Source organism: Danio aesculapii, chromosome 14 (assembly GCF_903798145.1).
Source record: "Danio aesculapii chromosome 14, fDanAes4.1, whole genome shotgun sequence".
In the NCBI taxonomy this organism is placed as follows: domain Eukaryota; kingdom Metazoa; phylum Chordata; class Actinopteri; order Cypriniformes; family Danionidae; genus Danio; species Danio aesculapii.
This window is the reverse complement of record NC_079448.1, coordinates 32145155-32165356: the sequence shown is the minus strand read 5'-3', so window position 1 is coordinate 32165356 and position 20202 is coordinate 32145155. Positions and strand designations below refer to the sequence as shown.

At 34.7% G+C, this 20202-nt stretch overlaps 1 protein-coding gene across 1 annotated transcript in view; it reads left to right on the top strand.

Moving 5' to 3' along the window:
• mtnr1ab (melatonin receptor 1A b) overlaps window positions 1-9186 on the top strand; it is a 30337-nt gene extending 21151 nt beyond the window's left edge. The window contains exon 2 of the mRNA XM_056472203.1: window positions 6905-9186. Coding sequence (XP_056328178.1) covers window positions 6905-7773 — 869 coding nt within the window. The 3' untranslated portion in view covers window positions 7774-9186. The remainder of the gene's footprint in view (window positions 1-6904) is intronic.
• The last annotated feature ends 11016 nt before the right edge of the window (window positions 9187-20202 follow it).

The window sequence follows — 20202 nt, the reverse complement described above, 5'->3', positions numbered from 1 at the left end:
CATAGCAGAAAGAAAGGGGAGAAAAAAAGGGAGTTGCATAAACAGTTGGATGTATAAGAGTTAACAGAGTGAGAAATTCTCTCTGCACTCCTCTGGCTCTCAAAGGATCCTGTGAATCTGGCCGTGAATTTCTCTCACTGTATGTGAGGCAGTGTGGAAAAATCATATCCAAAGGTTTGCCCTGCGGCGAATATGCCATTAGTGGTACAAACAAACTCTCCAGGGAGAAGTGACATGCTTGTAAGGGCTTTTACTCTACAGTATCGGAGTCTTTGCCTCTTGCGCTACTGTAGAATGGCTCAGCATTCAGAGACATGTAGATCAGTGTTGCATTCAGATTTATGTAAAGGTCTGAATTTATTTGAGATCTTTTCATTTTTACAGATCCAAGTGCATGAATTCAGTATGATCTCTTTGAATACTGTATTCTGCATTACTGTATCTGTACAAACAAACAAAAAGGTGCCGTGTATGGCGGTGGTTTCAGTTTTGCTTTAAATAAATTAGTTTAGGCTTGACGTTAAAAAGAAATGGCACTATAATTATGTTACCCTGTGAAAGGCAACATACTATTGTGCTATTTAAGCTTTATTCATACTGAATAAGGCTTCATCCAAGACTCAGCTTACTATTTATAAGGATTAATTCAACTAAAAAAAGATTGGTCCAAACCTATAAGACTTTTGTTCACCTTCCAAACACAAATGGAGAAAATGGCTATGAAATCTAAGAGATATTCCCTGGAGTTTGAAGGATACAAAAATGGCCCTTGGTCTACTCCAAATCTAAGTTAAACAATGACATTATAAGTTGACAGACTTACAAAACACATTTGGCAGACATTTAAATGAGAGTTGCTGAATAGAAACAGAACCTATGCTGTATGTTCGGATGCACTGATTACATTTGAACGTAGTTTGCCATTCATCTGAAGTGTATATGTACAGCACTTCTCAAAGAGAAAACAAAAACAGGACTTCACCATATCACGTCTAGTTTTTGTAGTATTATGATTTAAAATGTTTAGAAGGTCTATTCTTATTATATAATGCATTAATAGAAAGCAGGACAAAGAGCACTGAGAGTAAGTGTGTATATGGCTTGTTTATAAGATCCAACAAACCCCATGCAGCATTAAAAGAGTGAATGTACTCTGTGAGGAAAAAAAAGAATGTTTATGGAGTTTCAGTGACAGCACTATATTAAACTACTGTATACAGTATAATGTTGAATGTGTTGTTTGATTTTGCAAGGGGTAATCCGCTGTCAAATGTCTGATTTCACCAACATATATGGGTGTATTTATAGTACACACGTTTATTGGAAATACATTCTTACAGTACATCCTAGATTTTTGTGAAAGCACAAAATCATACATCAACATATTTTTGATGCCAGTTTCTACGTAAAATTAACGCTACAGGGCAGTGTGACAGCAACTTTTGTTCCTTCTTGCCACTAATGATATTTAAAGGGACATATTAACAATGACCAAAGGATTTTTTTGTGTAGTTCTAAATAAATACCACAAAACATGTTGATGATGTATATGATTTGTAATAAAAACATTCACCTCACTTACAGTAAGGTATCTCCACATGGACAACTTTTCTAGCATGACCAGTTTGCTCTGTAGCTTTGCACATTGTTGTATTTGAAATTAGGGGTGCACGATTAATCTAAAAAATATCACAATTTCGATTTGACCCCCCACATGATCTTAAACCAGCATCTCTATGATTCAGCCAATTATATTTTCAAGTTCAGGAGAAGCAAAGGCGGTCGCACAAGTCTTCACATTATTTTATATAGGCCTACCTTGCTTAACAACATGGACACATCCAAATGGTGTTAAAAGTGTCACATACTGTATTTATAAGGGAAACATACCCAGAAATGTAATTTCGGTCTTAATGTAATGATGTATTTGCAGCCCCATAATCACACATGAGCTGACACACTGTTTGTTTACTACTGAGAGGATGCACGTGCTCGCAAATGATGTATACTTTTGTGAACAGAACCTGCATAGGCTGTGAATAACAGCTAATAAAGCTGTAAATAACATTCAGTTTTTTTGCACTGAGCGATTGTTTTAGAGCAGTGCTGGAAATTTGATTTGTATGTCAGTTTTTTCTCAAAGTGATGGCAGCCATGACATAAGCACACTCGGCAGTGAAAGTGAAACCAAAAGTGCAAACATCATTTAAATGATCATATCGCATTTTAGAGTTACAGTTTGATTACAACAAGCATTGATATGTTTTTTCTTTCATAGCGAACACAAAATGTTGTGCATTAAAATAAATGTTTACTGGGTCAGTATAACTACTCTAGCCTATATAATGTTGAATATAATGCAAGAGAAAATCTAATAAGGACAAATTTCTCATTTTACCAGCAAAAAAAACGACGAGCATTTGTCTCAAACAAACATATTTTGATGTCATCACTTTACTGTGCATTAATGACCTGGACAAATTTGAAGTCTATTCAAGTCCACCATTCCAAGTCTATACAAAATTTAGCATTTTAACCGACAGTCGACCTACAGAAAGGCCTAATATTATTATTGTTGTCTTACCATGTCTGAGAATTAACAATAATAATAGGCTACTAGTATTAACCTTTATTTTACATCTACAGAATTGTGTGAAAAACATGACCTTGATTTTTAAGCAAAAAAAATTGTGATTCTCATTTTAGCCAGAATCATGCCGCCCTACTTGAAATTAAGAGTGCTTGGGTTTGAGTTTGGTGAAGCATGGTTCACAAAACAGATAAAAGCCATGCAAAATAAAGGTAAATCTTTTGTTTGGGTCCTAGTAAGTGGTTCGCTAGGTAATCTGCATGACAAGCCCTGCCTTTTCATGGATATGTACAAGACAAACGTGTATCTGGAACACACAACAAAAAAAGTAATGCATTTCAGATTTGCAAAAAATGTCGACAGCACCCACTAGTGGATTTGTCATCTGAAATGTGCAACAAAATGTACCCAGAGGAATATAATTTACAGTTTGCAAAAATTAGTCTGTGCTGTATTTTTATGTTTAGAGTAAATCTGCATTTCAGCTTCAGAATACTTGTTTTTTAGTGCCACCATTGTCCTCTGTGAAAGAATTGATGTGCCATACCATGGGTTCAGTATAATTTAATTTTACCCTGAATATAACAATACAGTTTAGACACAGTGCAACTTATTTCCAAATGGTTTTTGTCAAATGTGACATGAAAACGTTATTAGAAATGCCACCATGTTTCTAACAGTTTCATATGTGGCCAATAGTTTCATGTTCTACTTATTTGTATGCTTATTGTATTGTATCTTTTAGCTAACAATTACCATGACACAGTGACGCACCAAAAAAAAAAGTTCATTTTCCCTAGTCACTGTCAACAGATCCGATAGTTATCAAAGTTTTTTTTTTTTTTTTAAATGGTATACTTAAAGTTAAAATCCTTCTACTTGTAATTATTCAAAGCATGGCGAACTCTAGGGAAGACAAACTTCAGCTTGTTACATTTACGCACTCAAAATAATGACATCTCACATGAAGTGCGGTTGACTTTTGCAGAGAGATTTGCGGACCAAGCTAGAGGGTCCCTGCTGGGCTCTCAAGATCTCACTTTATATTTTCCCTTTTTCTGTTAGTCGTCCTCGATGAAACTTTAAAAACACAACAGTTGAAAAGCGAGAAGCTGCTGAGATGTCACAGGAATAATTCACTGAGTCACTGTTCTGGAACAATCTTCTGCTCTGATGATTCCTCTTAACATTGAGCTAAATTTGCTAAATCATGAATGTATTTATTTTGCAGTCCTTCAGGATTACAAGATTTGCACAGCGAGTTCACACAAGTGCATGAGATAAAATGGCAATATGCGAGAGCAGTGTTCCACGTCTGACCTACAAGTCCAGTTTTTTTTTTTTTTTTGGGAAGAAAGGTTTAGTCATTCACATTTTGAGTGTTTTAGCTCTTTCTAAGAGAGACAGAATCAAATATGTGAAGAATGACAAAGGAAAATACACTACTAGTGAAGTTTGAAGTTTTGAAAAATGCTGTTGAATGGTCAAGACAAGCTTCTTAATATTTTTTCATATAGTTTCATTTTGCTTTTAGATGGATTTTTTTTTGTAAAAAGTTTTCCACCGATACATGCTGCAATACACTTAATTTTACACTATCATATACAGTACAATTACACCTAAAGTATACTGTATAAATAAGCACACTTTGATTTGCTGAAATGTGACCAAGGACAGCAAAACCAATCATAAGTGGTGATCAGAGGTGGAAAGAGTACCGAAAAATCAATACTTAAGTAAAAGTACCATTACTTATCTAAAAATGTAGTGCAAGTACAGTAAAAGTATCTCTTGTAAATATTACTTAAAGTAAAAAATAGCCCTTTTAAAAGTACTCCAGAGTAGTGAGTAGTGAGTATTATGCTGCAAAAAGCTGAAGCATTTACATGTAATTTGTTGATGCGGATTTGTGCAAACGTAACATTCTGTAGTGCATTTAGTTATTGCCCAGCAGAAACACAACATCATAAGATGTTAAAATTAGGTTAGATTTAGATCGTGATGTCAGGTGACCAAAATTCATTGTCTAGCCAGTGTCTAAGGACAACTTTATTTTGGTTTATCTAATAACAATGTCAAATGATGTTGATATTTGGTTGATTTTAGGTTGTGTTAGAAAATGACCAAAATCCAATGTCAAGCCAACATCTTAATCCTGGTCATACTGACATTTATTTGTCTGGTATGGCAACCAAAATCCAACATCCAATAGATGTCATAGTGGTAACGTCTACACAACATCAAGCTGTAACATCATTAGATGTTGATATTTGGTTGATTTTAGTTTGAACATTGGGTTCTGAAGTCAACATGATTTACAAACAAAATGCAACGTCCCCAAGGCATTAGAGTACAATATCAATCTGATGCCAGTTCGACGTCTTGTGCTTGCTGGGTGTTTAAGACCATTTCATCATACAGTAAACATCCGTCATTTTCTCATCAGTGACATGCATCTAAATGGTCTCTGGGTCAATGGGTGTAAAGATTTTGGACATATTCTTGGACACTTTTAATGCTTCCAAACAGTTTGCTGCATGTCTTAAGGTAGTTCATTAGTATGCGATTCACCTTTTATGTGCGATTTGATTGGACAGGAATTGCAGGAGTTTTTTTTCTAATTCCCCAAAAAATATGAAGAAAAAAAATTAAATAAAAATACGAAAATAAATAAACGAAGGTACAGTAGTAGTAAAAGTACCAATACAGCACTAAAAATGTACTCAAGGTAAAGTACATGCACATTCTTAAAACCACTTAGTAAATTACAATTTCTGAGAAAATTTACTCAATTACAGTAGTTTGACTATTTGTAATTTGTTACTTCACACCACTCACAATTATATATACTGAAAAATACATCAATGTCAGGCCGATACATCATCTGAAACTGATGGAATCTGAGGTTCTAGAACCTGAGATTTCAAAACTAAAGCTAAATCGTTTTAAAGCTATCTAATTGCTAATCTGAATTGCTTAGCAATGCATTTTACTAATTAAAAAATTGAGTTTTAACATATTTGATGCCAGTGGTGTAAAGTAACAAATTACAAATACTCAAATTACATTATTTGAGTGTTTTTTCTTAGGAATTGTAACTTTTACTTTCCCCGAGTACATTTTTAGTGCTGTATCGGTACTCCGCTATTTTCCTTTGATCTGCAGTCACTATTTTTCCTTGTCTATGGGGATTGGCTAAAGTAGAAAATGAAATCAGTCCTGTGATTCTTGTCCAATCACATCACACACAGAAAGTAAATGACATCATTTAGAACAACCTTAAGAAAACGGGCATTTTAAAAATGCAACTATTTGGAAGCATTAAAAGTGTCCAATAAAATGTCCAAAATCTTTACACGCATTGACCCAGAGACTGTTTAGATGCATGTCACTGATATGAAGATGACGGGTATCTACTGTATGATGACTGAAATATCCTTAAACAAAAACTAAATGCATGCTAACTCTACAACCTTTCACAGTGTAATACTCACTACTCACTACTCTTGAGTACTTTAAAAAGGGCTACATTTTACTCATACTTTGAGCAATATTTAGATTTTAAAAAACTTTTACTCTACTTGCACTACATATTTGGGCAAGTAATGGTGCTTTTTACACATTTTTCAGTACTCTTTCCACCACTGTTTGATACATGATCTTTATCTTTACTGAATATTTTAATGATTTTTGGCATAAAATAAAAATCTATAATTTTGTATGCCTGCTAAATCTGTAGGCATTTGCTGTAAGTGTTCAAGATAAAACTCATAAAAAGAAAAAAATATAAAAGCTGAAATTATAATTTGACATTACTACTTTGAACAAACTTTGATATTTCAAAACTGTGGCTCCATTAGTTTTGTTTCATCAGGTAGTGTCTCAAATAACACAAGGCCCAAACATTCTAAAGGGTCTTCAATGCAGAGTGAAGTATCATGTGACAATAACAGATGCAATTCAAATCCTTTAATAGTGAAAGCAGCTGATGGACTTAGGAAAGGTATGATTTAATTAGATGCAATAAAGGTCACGCTGCAAAAACATACACCCATCCTGAAAAGAACAGCTATAAAACATCAAAACTTTATTTTAGAAATCAACGAGAATCAACGTGAGATGGTAGACATATTTGTAATACAGATTTTTAAAGGTCTGCCACAATATTGAATTTGGCCTCGTGCTATTCAGTAACCTAATAAATTGGATTATGGAAATTAATAAAATTGCTTTTCTTTAAAAAACATAATTTTACAGTGCCTGCAATTGTTTTATTTGCCTTTATCTTATTTTCCAACTGTCATTGTTTTGCAGGGAACATATTTGTGGTGAGTCTGGCCGTAGCTGACCTTGTTGTGGCCATCTATCCTTATCCTCTCGTCCTGGTCTCCATTATCCACAATGGATGGAATCTGGGATTTGTCCACTGCCAGATCAGTGGATTCCTGATGGGACTGAGCGTGATTGGATCTATTTTTAACATCACCGGCATCGCCATCAACCGCTACTGCTACATCTGTCACAGCCTCAAGTATGACAAGTTATACAGCGACAAGAACTCTCTATGCTACGTCCTTCTCATCTGGATCCTGACCGTAGTCGCAATAGTGCCAAACTTTTATGTGGGCTCCCTGCAGTACGACCCCAGGGTCTACTCGTGTACGTTTGCGCAGTCGGCCAGCTCTGCGTACACAATCGCAGTGGTTTTCTTTCATTTCATCCTTCCAATCATGATTGTGACATACTGCTACTTGCGCATCTGGATCTTGGTGATCCAAGTGAGAAGACGTGTCAAGCCTGAATTCCGGCCTAAGCTTACGCCGCATGACATAAGGAACTTTGTCACCATGTTTGTGGTGTTTGTCCTTTTTGCTGTATGCTGGGCTCCTCTCAATTTCATCGGCCTGGCAGTCGCTATTAACCCAGACCGTGTTGCGCCTCTTATCCCGGAGTGGTTTTTTGTATCCAGTTATTTTATGGCCTATTTCAACAGCTGCCTTAATGCCATAGTCTACGGACTGCTGAACCAGAACTTCAGAAGAGAGTACAAGAAAATTATCATCTCCCTCTGCACTGCGAGGATGTTCTTCCCTGAGAGCTCAAATGACGCTGTAGAACGAATCAAAAGCAAGCCATCCCCTTTAATGACAAACAACAACCAAGTCAAAGTAGATTCTGTATGAAATCACGCAAAAGGACACTGTGAACCCAAAACCAAATCAACATTTCAGCTGCTTCCAGAATAAACTATTTATAAGCGATATTTATAATCTGAATACAGGTGTGTGTATTTCTTGTACCGGTTGCTTTTACAAGAAGGTACATTTCAATATCTTGCTTCTTCTCAGAGTTTACAGAGCCTTTTTGTTTTATATACAGTACAGTTGGTCAGGACATCATTATATACAGTACGTTTTTACAGGATATCATTAATTCTACAAAACCAATGCACATACAGTACTGTCGCATACGAAGGTGCCAAGTGAGAAGATTGATAGTTCTTAATCCTAATAAGTGCTTGACCATGACTTCATTTACTCTACATATGCACAAATAATGCAATGATTTTGGATCAGAGTAAGGACATAATTGCAGTAAGCTGTAAGCATGACAAAAGCAAACCTATTCACTCTCATTTTACATGCAGTTGACAGTATTATGATTATTCATTAAGTGTTATTTACCAACAAACTGTATTATTATTATTCACAAACTGTTCAGCAGAAATGATGAAATTAGCAACAAATTCTCATTGGAAATACGTGCCTTAGTTTATATTTTTGTGAAGCCTCAAAAATGTAATTTGTCTACAGTTTCTATTTATAATGAATGCTACAAGGTATAACAACAACCATTTTTCTGGTCAATTTTCTCTGTAGCTCACTTTAAATGGTGTTGTACTTGTGAGGCAGTGCTCGGGTTTGAGTATGGTGAAGAGCGATTCCACAAAAGAGATAAATCTATTTAAAAGTCAAGTTACTATGTGGTTGCAGTGCACTTTTCTTTTACATTTGATTTGAAAACACTTGAGTTTGGGTCAGGAAGTACTGTATGTGTATTTGAAATGTACAACAAAACATACCCTAATCAACATATTTCAGATTGGCAGAAATGTAGACAGCACCCTCTAGTGGATTTGCCATGTGTAACATGCAACCAAACGTTCACAGAGCAACGTATATTATGTTTTGCAAAAAATGTAGGCTGAGGCATGTATTTCCGATAGACCTGGGCTGGAAATTAGATGTGTTACATCTACTGTGCGTATCTGGTGATGTGATGGACATGTAACTGATTTTGTCTATGTTGAACTGCTCTCTTTGCACGGTCTCTGGTAATGTAGTGCAGAGACTTTACAGTGAGTTGTGGTCACAGACTTTAGCTTATTTTGGCCAACTAGTGGTAATAAAGTAAAAAGGTGTTTACATGCTTCGTTTACAGCCATGTTTACAGTTCAATGCTATTCAGTTCAATGCTACTTTACTCATTAGAATTAGGGGTGGGCAGTATAACCAAAAAACTATTTCCTGGGATGAGTAATTTTATTTCACAGTAACAATATATTTCACAGTATAGCTATTTAAATCGATAGTTATTCCAGAAAATCCGTAAAAATAAAAATGATAAATAAATTTCAATACTTCACAAATTAAAATTGCTTTTTTATTTTGGACCTTGGAATATTGTATTTTTGCACATTTTTCAAACTCCTTTTGGCTAAATTGCTATTGGCTTTTTTTCTGTTATTGTGAAATGTTCATTTTCAGTTTAGGTTTAAAATTCTTATTCCCCATAAGTGTTAGCTTCTCACAATAAATTAAAATCTTCATATTTTTATGACCCCAATTGATGATTTGCTCCTAGATAACTTTATTCCGCTTTATTTTTTCTTAGTATAACACAGCAGCCCCTGAAATAATTTCTGAAGGGCACTAGGACTTAATGCCAGGCTATTTGGGAGCATTATATTATAAAGAAAAGAAAGAATATAGAAGACAGTGAACTATAAATTGTATGGTTGATGTCACACGATGTCAATCCCTTTTTTTATAAAATCTGACCATTTATGACATAACGCCATGTTATTTGTGTATTTTACTCTTTCATTTTCCTAGTCTAAAGTTTACAGAGCCCCATGTGAATCAGTCATGCTACCGGACGGGCAGTAGGACCTGGATGAGGCTGTTAGTTGACAGAATCAGTGGCGCAACACAAGTAACTTACTGTTTAACTTACTAAGTGATGCTATTTTACACAGATTTTTATTGTATTTACGTACACAGTTTCACATCAGTAATGCAAAACAGTTCATCTAAATCATAGGCAAAAGTTTACCTCAGATTGAGGACCTTATTCAATCTCACACACACATACAGATGAGTTAGACAAGCCCACTTATTTAAATGTCATGGCATATAGAATGGGAGTCTGTGTCATAGTGAGTTGTGTTCCGCCATGTTTGTGAACATGCAAGAGCGCACAATACAAACTAGTGCAAATCACCACAGAAAAAGCTGACCATTTTACAGTAATACGTTCTGAAAAACATTAAATGCACTCATAATAAAATGGACAAACATGTAGATAACTTTATAAAGGCTATTTGACTGTCTGAGAAGCTGAAAACAAACATTCCATAAGATTCTGTATCCAACGCTGAAGTGGAACTAGAGAAGTCGAGCCAAAACGCAGAGGCAGCAGATCAAATAAATGCTAAACTACAATAAAAACAGTTTATTCGTAAGTATAAACAAACTGCCACAAGAAAACATTTCCATAAATTATTTTCTTTGTGGTGACGCGGTGGTGCAGTAGTTAGTGCTGTCACTCACAGCAAGGAGGTCACTGGTTCGAGCCTCGACTGGGTCAGTTGGCCTTTCTGTGTGGAGTTTGCATGTTCTCCCCGCGTTCGCGTGGGTTTCCTCCAGGTGCTCCGGTTCCCCCACAGTCCAAAGACATGCGGTACAGGTGAATTGGGTAGGCTAAATTGTCCGTAGTGTATGAGCTGAGCATGAATGTGTGTGTATGGATGTTTTCCAGAGATGGGTTGCAGCTGGAAGGGCATCCGCTGCGTAAAACATATGCTGTATAAGTAGGCGGTTCATTCTGCTGTGGCAACCCCGGATTAATAAAGGGACTAAGCTGAAAAGAAAATGTATGATTTTCTTTGTTATGTGTACAGTTTATTGCTGATGAGTGTACTGTATATATGATACAATAAATCAACAGAGATCAAGGGGAATCAAATTCCCTTGTCCTAAATGCCTAGAATGCATTATGTAATAGCATATACCCATTCTTTATGTGGAATAATCATACTTTTCTATTATCTCATACTGAACGTACTTTGATAGTACTATTTACACGAAGTAATGTTTAATCGCAATAGTGTCAAAATTCCTTATTTAATAATGATGAACATCATAATGTCGCAGTCATCATCTCTGGAGGAAGATATAGAGAAGACTGCACAGCGAGTTGTGTTTAGCCACTTGAAAGTGAAAAATTTCAAATGTCATGGATTTCATTCAACATGGATTTGTTTATTACGATTAAAGTCAGTATACGCCACATATTTCTATGGGATTATTCATATAAAGTAATTATAATGGAATTTTGGCACTATTGTGATTGCCATGTACGCATAATACTTTGTTCAAACTGATGCAATTACAGGCATAGATCACCCCAAAGTGAAAATTTATTTACTATTTAGTCACACTCAAGTGATTTCAATGTGATTTTAAGATTGTTTCTTCTGTAAAAACACGAAAGAATGTCAATGCTGTCAATAGCTACTTTTAAAATATTCTTTTGTGCTCAACAGAAAAAAGAAAGTCATAAAGGCTTGGCACAGAGTAAACATAATTTTTTTTGGATGAATATCCCTTTAAGCTCATAATCTCAGTAACTATAATCACATTTAAATTTGTAGCTTATGCTGATTTTAATCTGACAAAATAAGTAAACATGCATGCAAACACCTTAATTGTGTTATTACCACTCTGACCAAAGCGTTTGCTTGATTATGATTATGAGTTTTGTTCTTGCAACTTCATGGATTAACTCTGTGACATTATTATGAACCTTTCTCTCCACTTCGAATCCTTTAATTCTCTCAACACAATATAATCTTCCAACACACCCATAGAAACGTGTAGCCAGTAACCCAGAGTTCATCATTTGTGTAGAAAAGCTTTGTTCATACAGTGTTATGTAAACATTACCGCAATGACGTCCTTACTCTGATTATTGGAAATAATCACATTATGGGTGTACCTGTTAACATAATCAGTGTCATTTAAAGATCTTTATCATGTTGTTATTTTAGGTTGAATTATTTTCTAATGGTTTTTCTGGAGCACATGCCAAATAATGTTTTTGCAAAGTAATGTACTCGAGTATAGCAACAAAATAATGGATTTAAGGGATCAGATGGACAGTGTGATATGAACAAAAGTGTGTGTCCAATATTGGATGTTAAAAACAAATGCATTTTAGTTCCCTTAACTTATGATTCTCAAATGTACTGTAATGTGAGCATGCAAAGATTAATTCATCTAAAAATGAAAATCACCATTTTACTTGCTCTCACACACTTCTGTGACTGTTTGGTTGTAAAATCATAGTGGTTTCCAAAACAAATGGAATGACGTGGATTGCATTGCCCGTGTACAGACAACTATATGTATATGTATATGTATATGTATATACGTACGTATATACATATATATGTGTATGTACGTATGTATGTATTTATATATATATATATATATATATATGTGTATATATATATGTATGTATTTATATATATATTTATATATATATATATATATATATATATATATATATATATATATATATATATATATATATATATATATATATATATATATATATATATATATATATATATATATATATAATCTTTTACAGAAAAAAGTCAGTCACACAGGTTTGGGTTTAAATGACGACGATATTTCTATCAAGCGTGAACTTTACAGCTCACTGTAGCATCTTTATAATGTCAGGTTCAGACTACACACAGCCTTTTTGTTCTTTGTTATGATGGTCTCTGTGTGAGATTATGTGGTTTGGGCTCCTAAATTCATACCATTTCATGGACGAGAAGCATGTCAGAGTACTTGATTCTTCATGGTGCTGGCTCGGCTGCGATCCACTATGAGATAAAATGATGGATTTTTGTGTCTGAATGCTCATTGCTGTGTATGAATCACCATGACACCGAAATCTGGCTGATATTGTCTAGTCTGAACTCACCATAATGTGCATATCTTAGGAAATGTGAGCAAAATGGTGCGTTCTAAAAATGCTATTTTAGACATTCATATACCATAACAGGTTCTATGTATCCTAATTAATTTATCCACCAAACTGCATTGCTTTACTACTGCAATGAAGTGCATTTAATTACAAGCAATATCTTTTCCATATTCTGGCATGGATCATGTTGTACTTCTATAAACCACCTTTATACTGTCATATCAGGCTGCAAATGTTCAACACGGTACCTTACTTTGCTTTTTTACAACATAAAAGCAACAAAATGAAACTTGTCTGCTTGTCCCTCCTTGAGTTTTCAATGTTAATAAATGATGCTGAATAAATTGAAAACAAAACCAGATGTACGAATGCTTAAATTGCAGATAAGAGGAGAAGGTTTCTGGTATTTTTTTTACAATTATTAGAGACCGAGAACCATAATGGAATTATCCCTATTGGAATTATTATTATTCTTCTTGTTCTTGTTTTCGAATGAATTGTGATTTTGAGGGCCTAAACATCCTATAAAATGTAATAGGTTTTGGAACTGGGTGTGGCAAAAAGAATCGACAGCGCCACTTATGCACTTTTGATGGACTGGCCCCTGAGCTATGTTTCATGCACACACATTAGGCATGCCAATACCAACAAAAAAGTCTCTTGGAGCGAAATCTCCAACTCAACAGGAAGTCAGATATTTTTAACATCCTCTGCCGAAAATGTGCCATCTTTGTCATTTCCAGGCGTTGTATTTTAATGAACTCCTCCTTGGAATTTTATGAGATCAACACCAAAATCGGGTATTGTCATCTAAAGGCCTTGACGATGATCTAGAGTTTTCGTCGAAGTGTGTGTTTGTGGCAGGCTCGCAAACTTTGATGTTTCGCCACAAAACAGGTAGTTGTTATAACTCAGGTATACATTGTCTGATCTGATTCAAAATCCTCACTTTTAATAAAAGTCCTGACCTGAACATGTTTACAAGCCAATATCCAGTTTTAGTCATAGCACCACCTATGGCAACAGGAATTTACATGTCGAAATTATATTGAAACAAACTCCTCCTAGAAATCTTATCAGATCAAATCCAAGTTCCAGTCTAACCCAAAAGCCTTTGTGACATTAAACTGCGAAGATCTAACGTTTTCGTTGAAGAGCGTGTCCGTGGTGGACTGACAAAGTTCAGCGTTTCATCATGGAGGAGGAAGTTATTCAAGTCACACAATGTACGATCTGCCTGAAAATTCACATGTTCAATGAGATTCCTCTCCTGAAGACATCTACATGCCAATATTTAGTCACAGTCATAGCGCTACCTGCTGACAGAAGAAAGTTTGGCATAAATCACTGATTTTCACAGGTTTTTTATATTTATATTGCATATATATATATATATATATATATATATATATATATATATATATATATATATATATATATATATATATATTGTGTGTGTGCGCATATATATATATATATATATATATATATATATATATATATATATATATATATATATATATATATATATATATATATATATATATATATATATATATATATATATATATATATATATATATCAGCTTAAATTATTGTTGTCCGCTGTTCTCTGTCATCCTTTTGTAAACAGTTATAAGTATTTGGGAATTATTTTAGATAGTAGCTTAAATTTTGGTGAACATGCATACTATATCTATAAGAAGAGCAACACAGAGACTCTTTCTTTTAAGGAAATTAAATAGTTTTAATGATAGTAAGGGTATTCTGAGGAAGGTTTATACTAGTCTGGTTGAAAGTATTATCTCCTATAATATTTCTTGCGGGTACAGAAATCTTGGAGCTAGAAGAAAGTATAAACTTGCAAAGATTGTTAATATGGCTAGTAAGATCATAATGGACCCTCAGAAGCAGCTTGTGGAACTGTATATAAACCAGACCAGACGGCAAGCCTCACAGATAGTTCAGGACTCAACTCACTTTATTATGAATTTGAAAAGCTTCCTTCTGGTAGACGATACAGAGTACCCACAGCAAAAACAAATATTTTTAAGAAATCTTTTATACCGTCTCCTATTACCATACTGAATAAATGACCATGAAGTAGATTGTAGGTCTAGGGTGGTGGGTTGGTAATCTGTGGTGTAGGAAGCTTTGTGTTCATGCTCTGTATTTGTGTTTTTGTATTTGTGATGTTCGGGAGGCCAAAAATGAATTTCTACACGTGTGGACAATAAAGATTTCTATTCTATTCTATCCTAAGGCCAATGGGAGGCAGTGAGCCCGGGTGCGAGGTCCCTTTCATCGCTGCTTGCAGCTTTAATTGTCTTTTAATATTGATTGACACATGGAAATTCAATAAAAGAACTTTAAACAGTGTTTGATGAGGAAGTGATCCTACCAACTTAAAAAAAGTACTGAAAATGAACTCTATCTGCATGTTTACATGGACCTAGATCAGAATAAGAGTAAAAATCATAAGTTAAATCCCTCAAAATGTTTTTATTCATATTAAATATTGCCCAAGAATGAGTCATGGTTTAGTGGGATTATCAAACCGCAAAGATTGAAGAAACTTTGTGGCTTCCTCAACATATTCAAAGACAATTATCATTGGATGGATGTGTGCCATCATACTAATGGATTATCAGGACGTTGAGAGATTACACATTTTCACAAAAAGCTATTTCAGCGTTATCTTGACAAATCCCAGGAATAATAAAACCTCTGCGTTTTTGTTGGACACTCTCCATGGACACAGAACAGCCATTCATTTCAGGACCAATCATACTGGTGGTCTTAATGCACACTGATACGCATCCTGTTTGCTGCTATTCAAGCTGTCCAATTTCCAGCACATCGCATAATACGCTTTGACAACTCACATCATACTTATCATGCACATTCGCATGCGTGATCTCGCCTGCCACAATGTGATTCATCCAGCATAGATTTTGAGCCGAATCACACGGCACTATTTAAAAAGCAAACCAGAAAGTGTTTGCATTGACCTGCTTCCCCTGCCCACGGATGGTTATTTCTGGACATTAGGCAAAAAGTGTCTTTAAAACGGTTAAAGCTTAAGTAATTATGTGTGTCTTTGCACGAGCGTGATGAGGGATCGGCTTCCTTTGAGATCCCACACCCCCTCTTTTCCCCGGCGACTTAAATCCATGTCTTTTCCTCTTACCCTTCATCTTAATGAACTTGAACAGATTAAATAAGATCTTAAAGGATGAGCCATTGAGTAGCCACCCCCATCTACTGAGAATTTATTTATATATATATTTTTTGGATTACATTATGATGACATATTTTAATCTCAGGCTGATTCTCAAGAGGTGATGAGACAGTTTTCACCTTCATGTGCCAGTCAAAAGAAGCTTGATTAAATCATTTGCACAATGTAAAGTAACCACTTCTGGTGAGATACAATTAATGGTCATTTATACAGCACATCTGACTATTTAATTAGAAACAATGATTAAGTTATTATGTTCTGATTTAAAGAGATAGTTCACCCCAAAACAAACTGAAAACCTGTAACCAGTGACTTCCACTTCCACAGTGACTTCCAGTCAACGGTTACAGGTTTCCAGCATTCTTTATTTTGTGATCAATATATATATATATATATATATATATATATATATATATATATATATATATATATATATATATATATATATATATATATATATATATATATATTTGATGAACTGTCTCTTTAAATAATTTCAAATCGTTTGTTCCATTCAGATTTGTTCCTAAGAATGTTCAGCATCTGGTAACATTTAATGGTTTGATTTTAAAGCCAATTTCGTCATGTGTAATATATTTCGTCTTCTCAAATTCTGCTATTGAACACAATTGTTTTAAAAGCCTAAAATATTGTATGAACTACAGTATGTTTTCATTCAGACACCACTGGATAGGGTGAAAATGAACTAAAAAAAAATCAAATCACACTTTCCCATGTGATTAATCAGAGAAAATGAAAACAACTGCTTTATATTACATGTTTATGTTTAGGTTAAATATACAAATGAGGTATTATATTACTCATTAAAAATGTATTAATTACATATATTTGTAAAACAAGGCTGCACAGTGGCGCAGTGGGTAGCACATTCGCCTCACAGCAAGAAAGTTGCTGGTTTGAGCCTCGGCATAGTCAGTTGGCGTTTCTATGTGGAGTTTGCATGTTTTCCCTGTGTTGGCGTCGGTTTCCTCCGGGTGCTCCAGTTTCCCCCACAAGTACAAAGACATGCGGTATGGGTGAATTGGGTAGACTAAATTGTCTGTAGTGTATGTGTGTGAATGAGTGTGTATGTTTCCCAGTGATGGGTTGCAGCTTGAAGGGCATGCGCTGCGTAAAACATATGCTGGAATAGTTGCCGGTTCATTCCACTGTGGCAATCCCAGATAAATAAAGGGACTTCTTTTTTCTAAAAGAAAATGAATCAATGAACTTTTACAACAGAAATCTAAACACCGTCTCAAACCTTGTTAAAAAACTTGGTTGCATTCTTACATTCTGAGGTTTTTATTTGGTTTTTATATAGGGTATTTGACTAGTGCAGTGGTTCCCAAAGTCGGGATCGGGACCCTCCGAGGGGTCGTGGGACAATAAGGAGGGTCTCTTGGCGATTTCCAAAAATCAAATTCATTTTATTAAACTATTAGAATTACCATATATTTTATCCATAACCTACTGAAGAACAAAATAGTAGTTAATTGTAACATTGTTAACATGGTAATAATAAACATTAAAAAAACAACATGCAAATAAAAAGCCATCAGTCTTTAGATTTATTTTTATTTTTTGTGACCCCTGGGGTGATTATGTTATATTAAAGACACAGCAATAGCATCAGATGCAGCAAATTGATTTTATGGCACCAGGTTAAACTTTGACACCTTTACGGCACTCACATACATTAAAAATAAATACAGGCCACAACTGGACAGAGGATGGTCTCTGAGTGGCGTTCTCCAAAGTTAAACAATGAATAGACTTGGGCCTATTGGTATGCGTGCGTCGTTGTGTGCAAGGTTTATATATTTATAATCACCTCAGAGAACATTGGGGGTTGCGAGTCACTAGCATTGTTATTTTGGTGACGCAGGCTGGAAAGTTTGGGAAACCCTGGTCTAGTGAGTACCACCTGAACTTTGCTTTAAATTTTATGATGTTTTTTTATTGGCTGTAGGCTGTAGCTTATGTAAAATTATTAAAGAAATAAAGAAAGATATCCATTGAAAATGCTAATTTACAGGTGCAATCCAATAAAATAAAATAAAAAAAAAAAAATGTTTCACACTAGATGACTTTACTATAGGAAGAATCACAGACAATGAAATAGTACTTAATTGTGGAGAAAGCATCAAAAACGATATGGGTACTCCTGCCAAAATTTGCCAAACTTTTCTCTATATGGGTCCAAAAAATACAGAGAAGAAGCCTTTCATGGAACCAAACCCATGTTTCTCATATTGTTGTCTATAACTCTTCCCCAAAGACTTGTTTGTAGAGATAAAGACGAAATGAAAACATTGGTCTGAGGTAGGCATGGGCCGGTATAAGATTCCGACGGTATGATAACCTTGGTTAAAAATATCACAATTTCACGGTATCATGGTATTGTAATTATTACTGTGATTACCAAAATAAGTTCTTTTTAAATGTCTGGGTAAAAACAACTACTTTTTTCACGCATTAAACACAATATATATATATCTTTTTAAGAAACATTTAAAATATTTTGGACCAGTAGCTTGTAATGTAGAGGTTCCTTTTCTGCTGGATACAGTTATCCTAAAACACTAAAAATAGTTGTGAAAAATATGTAAAAAAAAAAAAAAAAACAGAACAAAGAAACTTACATATATATCTTAGGAAAGGTATAACATAAAACTTTGGTGGTTTTAAATCCTTGACTTTTCCAAACTGCGGTAAACCTTGAAACCGGTTATCCCATGCCTAGTCTGAGGTCAACTCAATGGAAAGCTATACAACTCAATCTAAGTGGTATTATTATCACAAAAGTATCACTATCTGCTACTTTGAGTTATTGCAGTTGAAAACCATAAAGTGCCATTTCATCTTAATATGCTTTGTAATTGCTCTTCTCTGTAAATCACAAGAATGCAGCCCTGACAAGTCCTTGACTCACACTCTAACTGTAGTATAAGTATTTAAAGTATGTATATAATTTATCAGTTAGAGAAGGAATGACATAATAGATATGCATGTGTCATGGCCAACACTGAAAATATGTGCCTTAAAAGTCAGTTCACATTTTTTTGTAAGACTGCAAATACATTCTCTAACGTGTGTTTGACTGTGGTTTCTGGGTAAAATGAAGTTGTTCATTTTCACAAAAATAATAGTTACATTATTAAGATGTATTATCAACGAATAAAGAATTATTTTCATGCAGTTCTTTGCAAAACACCAAATTAATGCCACAAAATACCTAAATGATGTCTTTAATTTGTAATCAAATGCATTTGCCTCGCATCTTTCTATCTTTGTATGTATAACTTTTCCTCTCAGTTTGCTCAGTAGCTCACTTTGTACAGTGTTTTACTTGTGATGATAAAAGCAATATAAAATCAATGTAAAACTCTGGTCGCAGTACACGTTTCTCTTTTCTTGTTGGCTTTTGCTTGGGTTTAGGGATAAGTCAGTGGTTCACTTGGTGATCTGTACAACATCTTGTGAACATGTACAAGAGGACATGTTTCTGAAACATACAACAAAACGCACCCTAATGTATTTCATATTTGAAAAAAAAATTTACACAGTGCCCTCTAGTGGATTTATTATCCGAAACACAAAAAAAATTTACCTGGCTCAATGTATTTTACATTTCGCAAAAATGTAGGCAGAGGCACGTATTTTCTATGAACCTGGGTTGGTCATGGCAGCTTCAGGTTAAGCTAAATAAGCCCACACAGCCAATTAGTCAATCAAAACCAGGGACACTAACCATTGACAGGACAGTAGTATTCACATGTTAATTGCATAAACAGAATTTGGCGTGCTTTGTATTTACGTTTTACATTTAGTCATTTAGCTGATACATTTATTCAAAGCGACGAACAGCACAAACATGGAAAGAATCATGCAACTCATTAAAAATAAGAGGAAATAACTCAGAAGTGCTACAAATGCAAATGTTTCTGACATTGTCAGATAAATAAAGTTATTGTAAGGAGGGAATAAGGAAGGGGTGAAAAGCAAAAAAGTCATCTTCAAAATTATGCTTTTACAAAAGAAAACCCCCACATAGAAAAATGGTACATGCTAATTACATTTACTG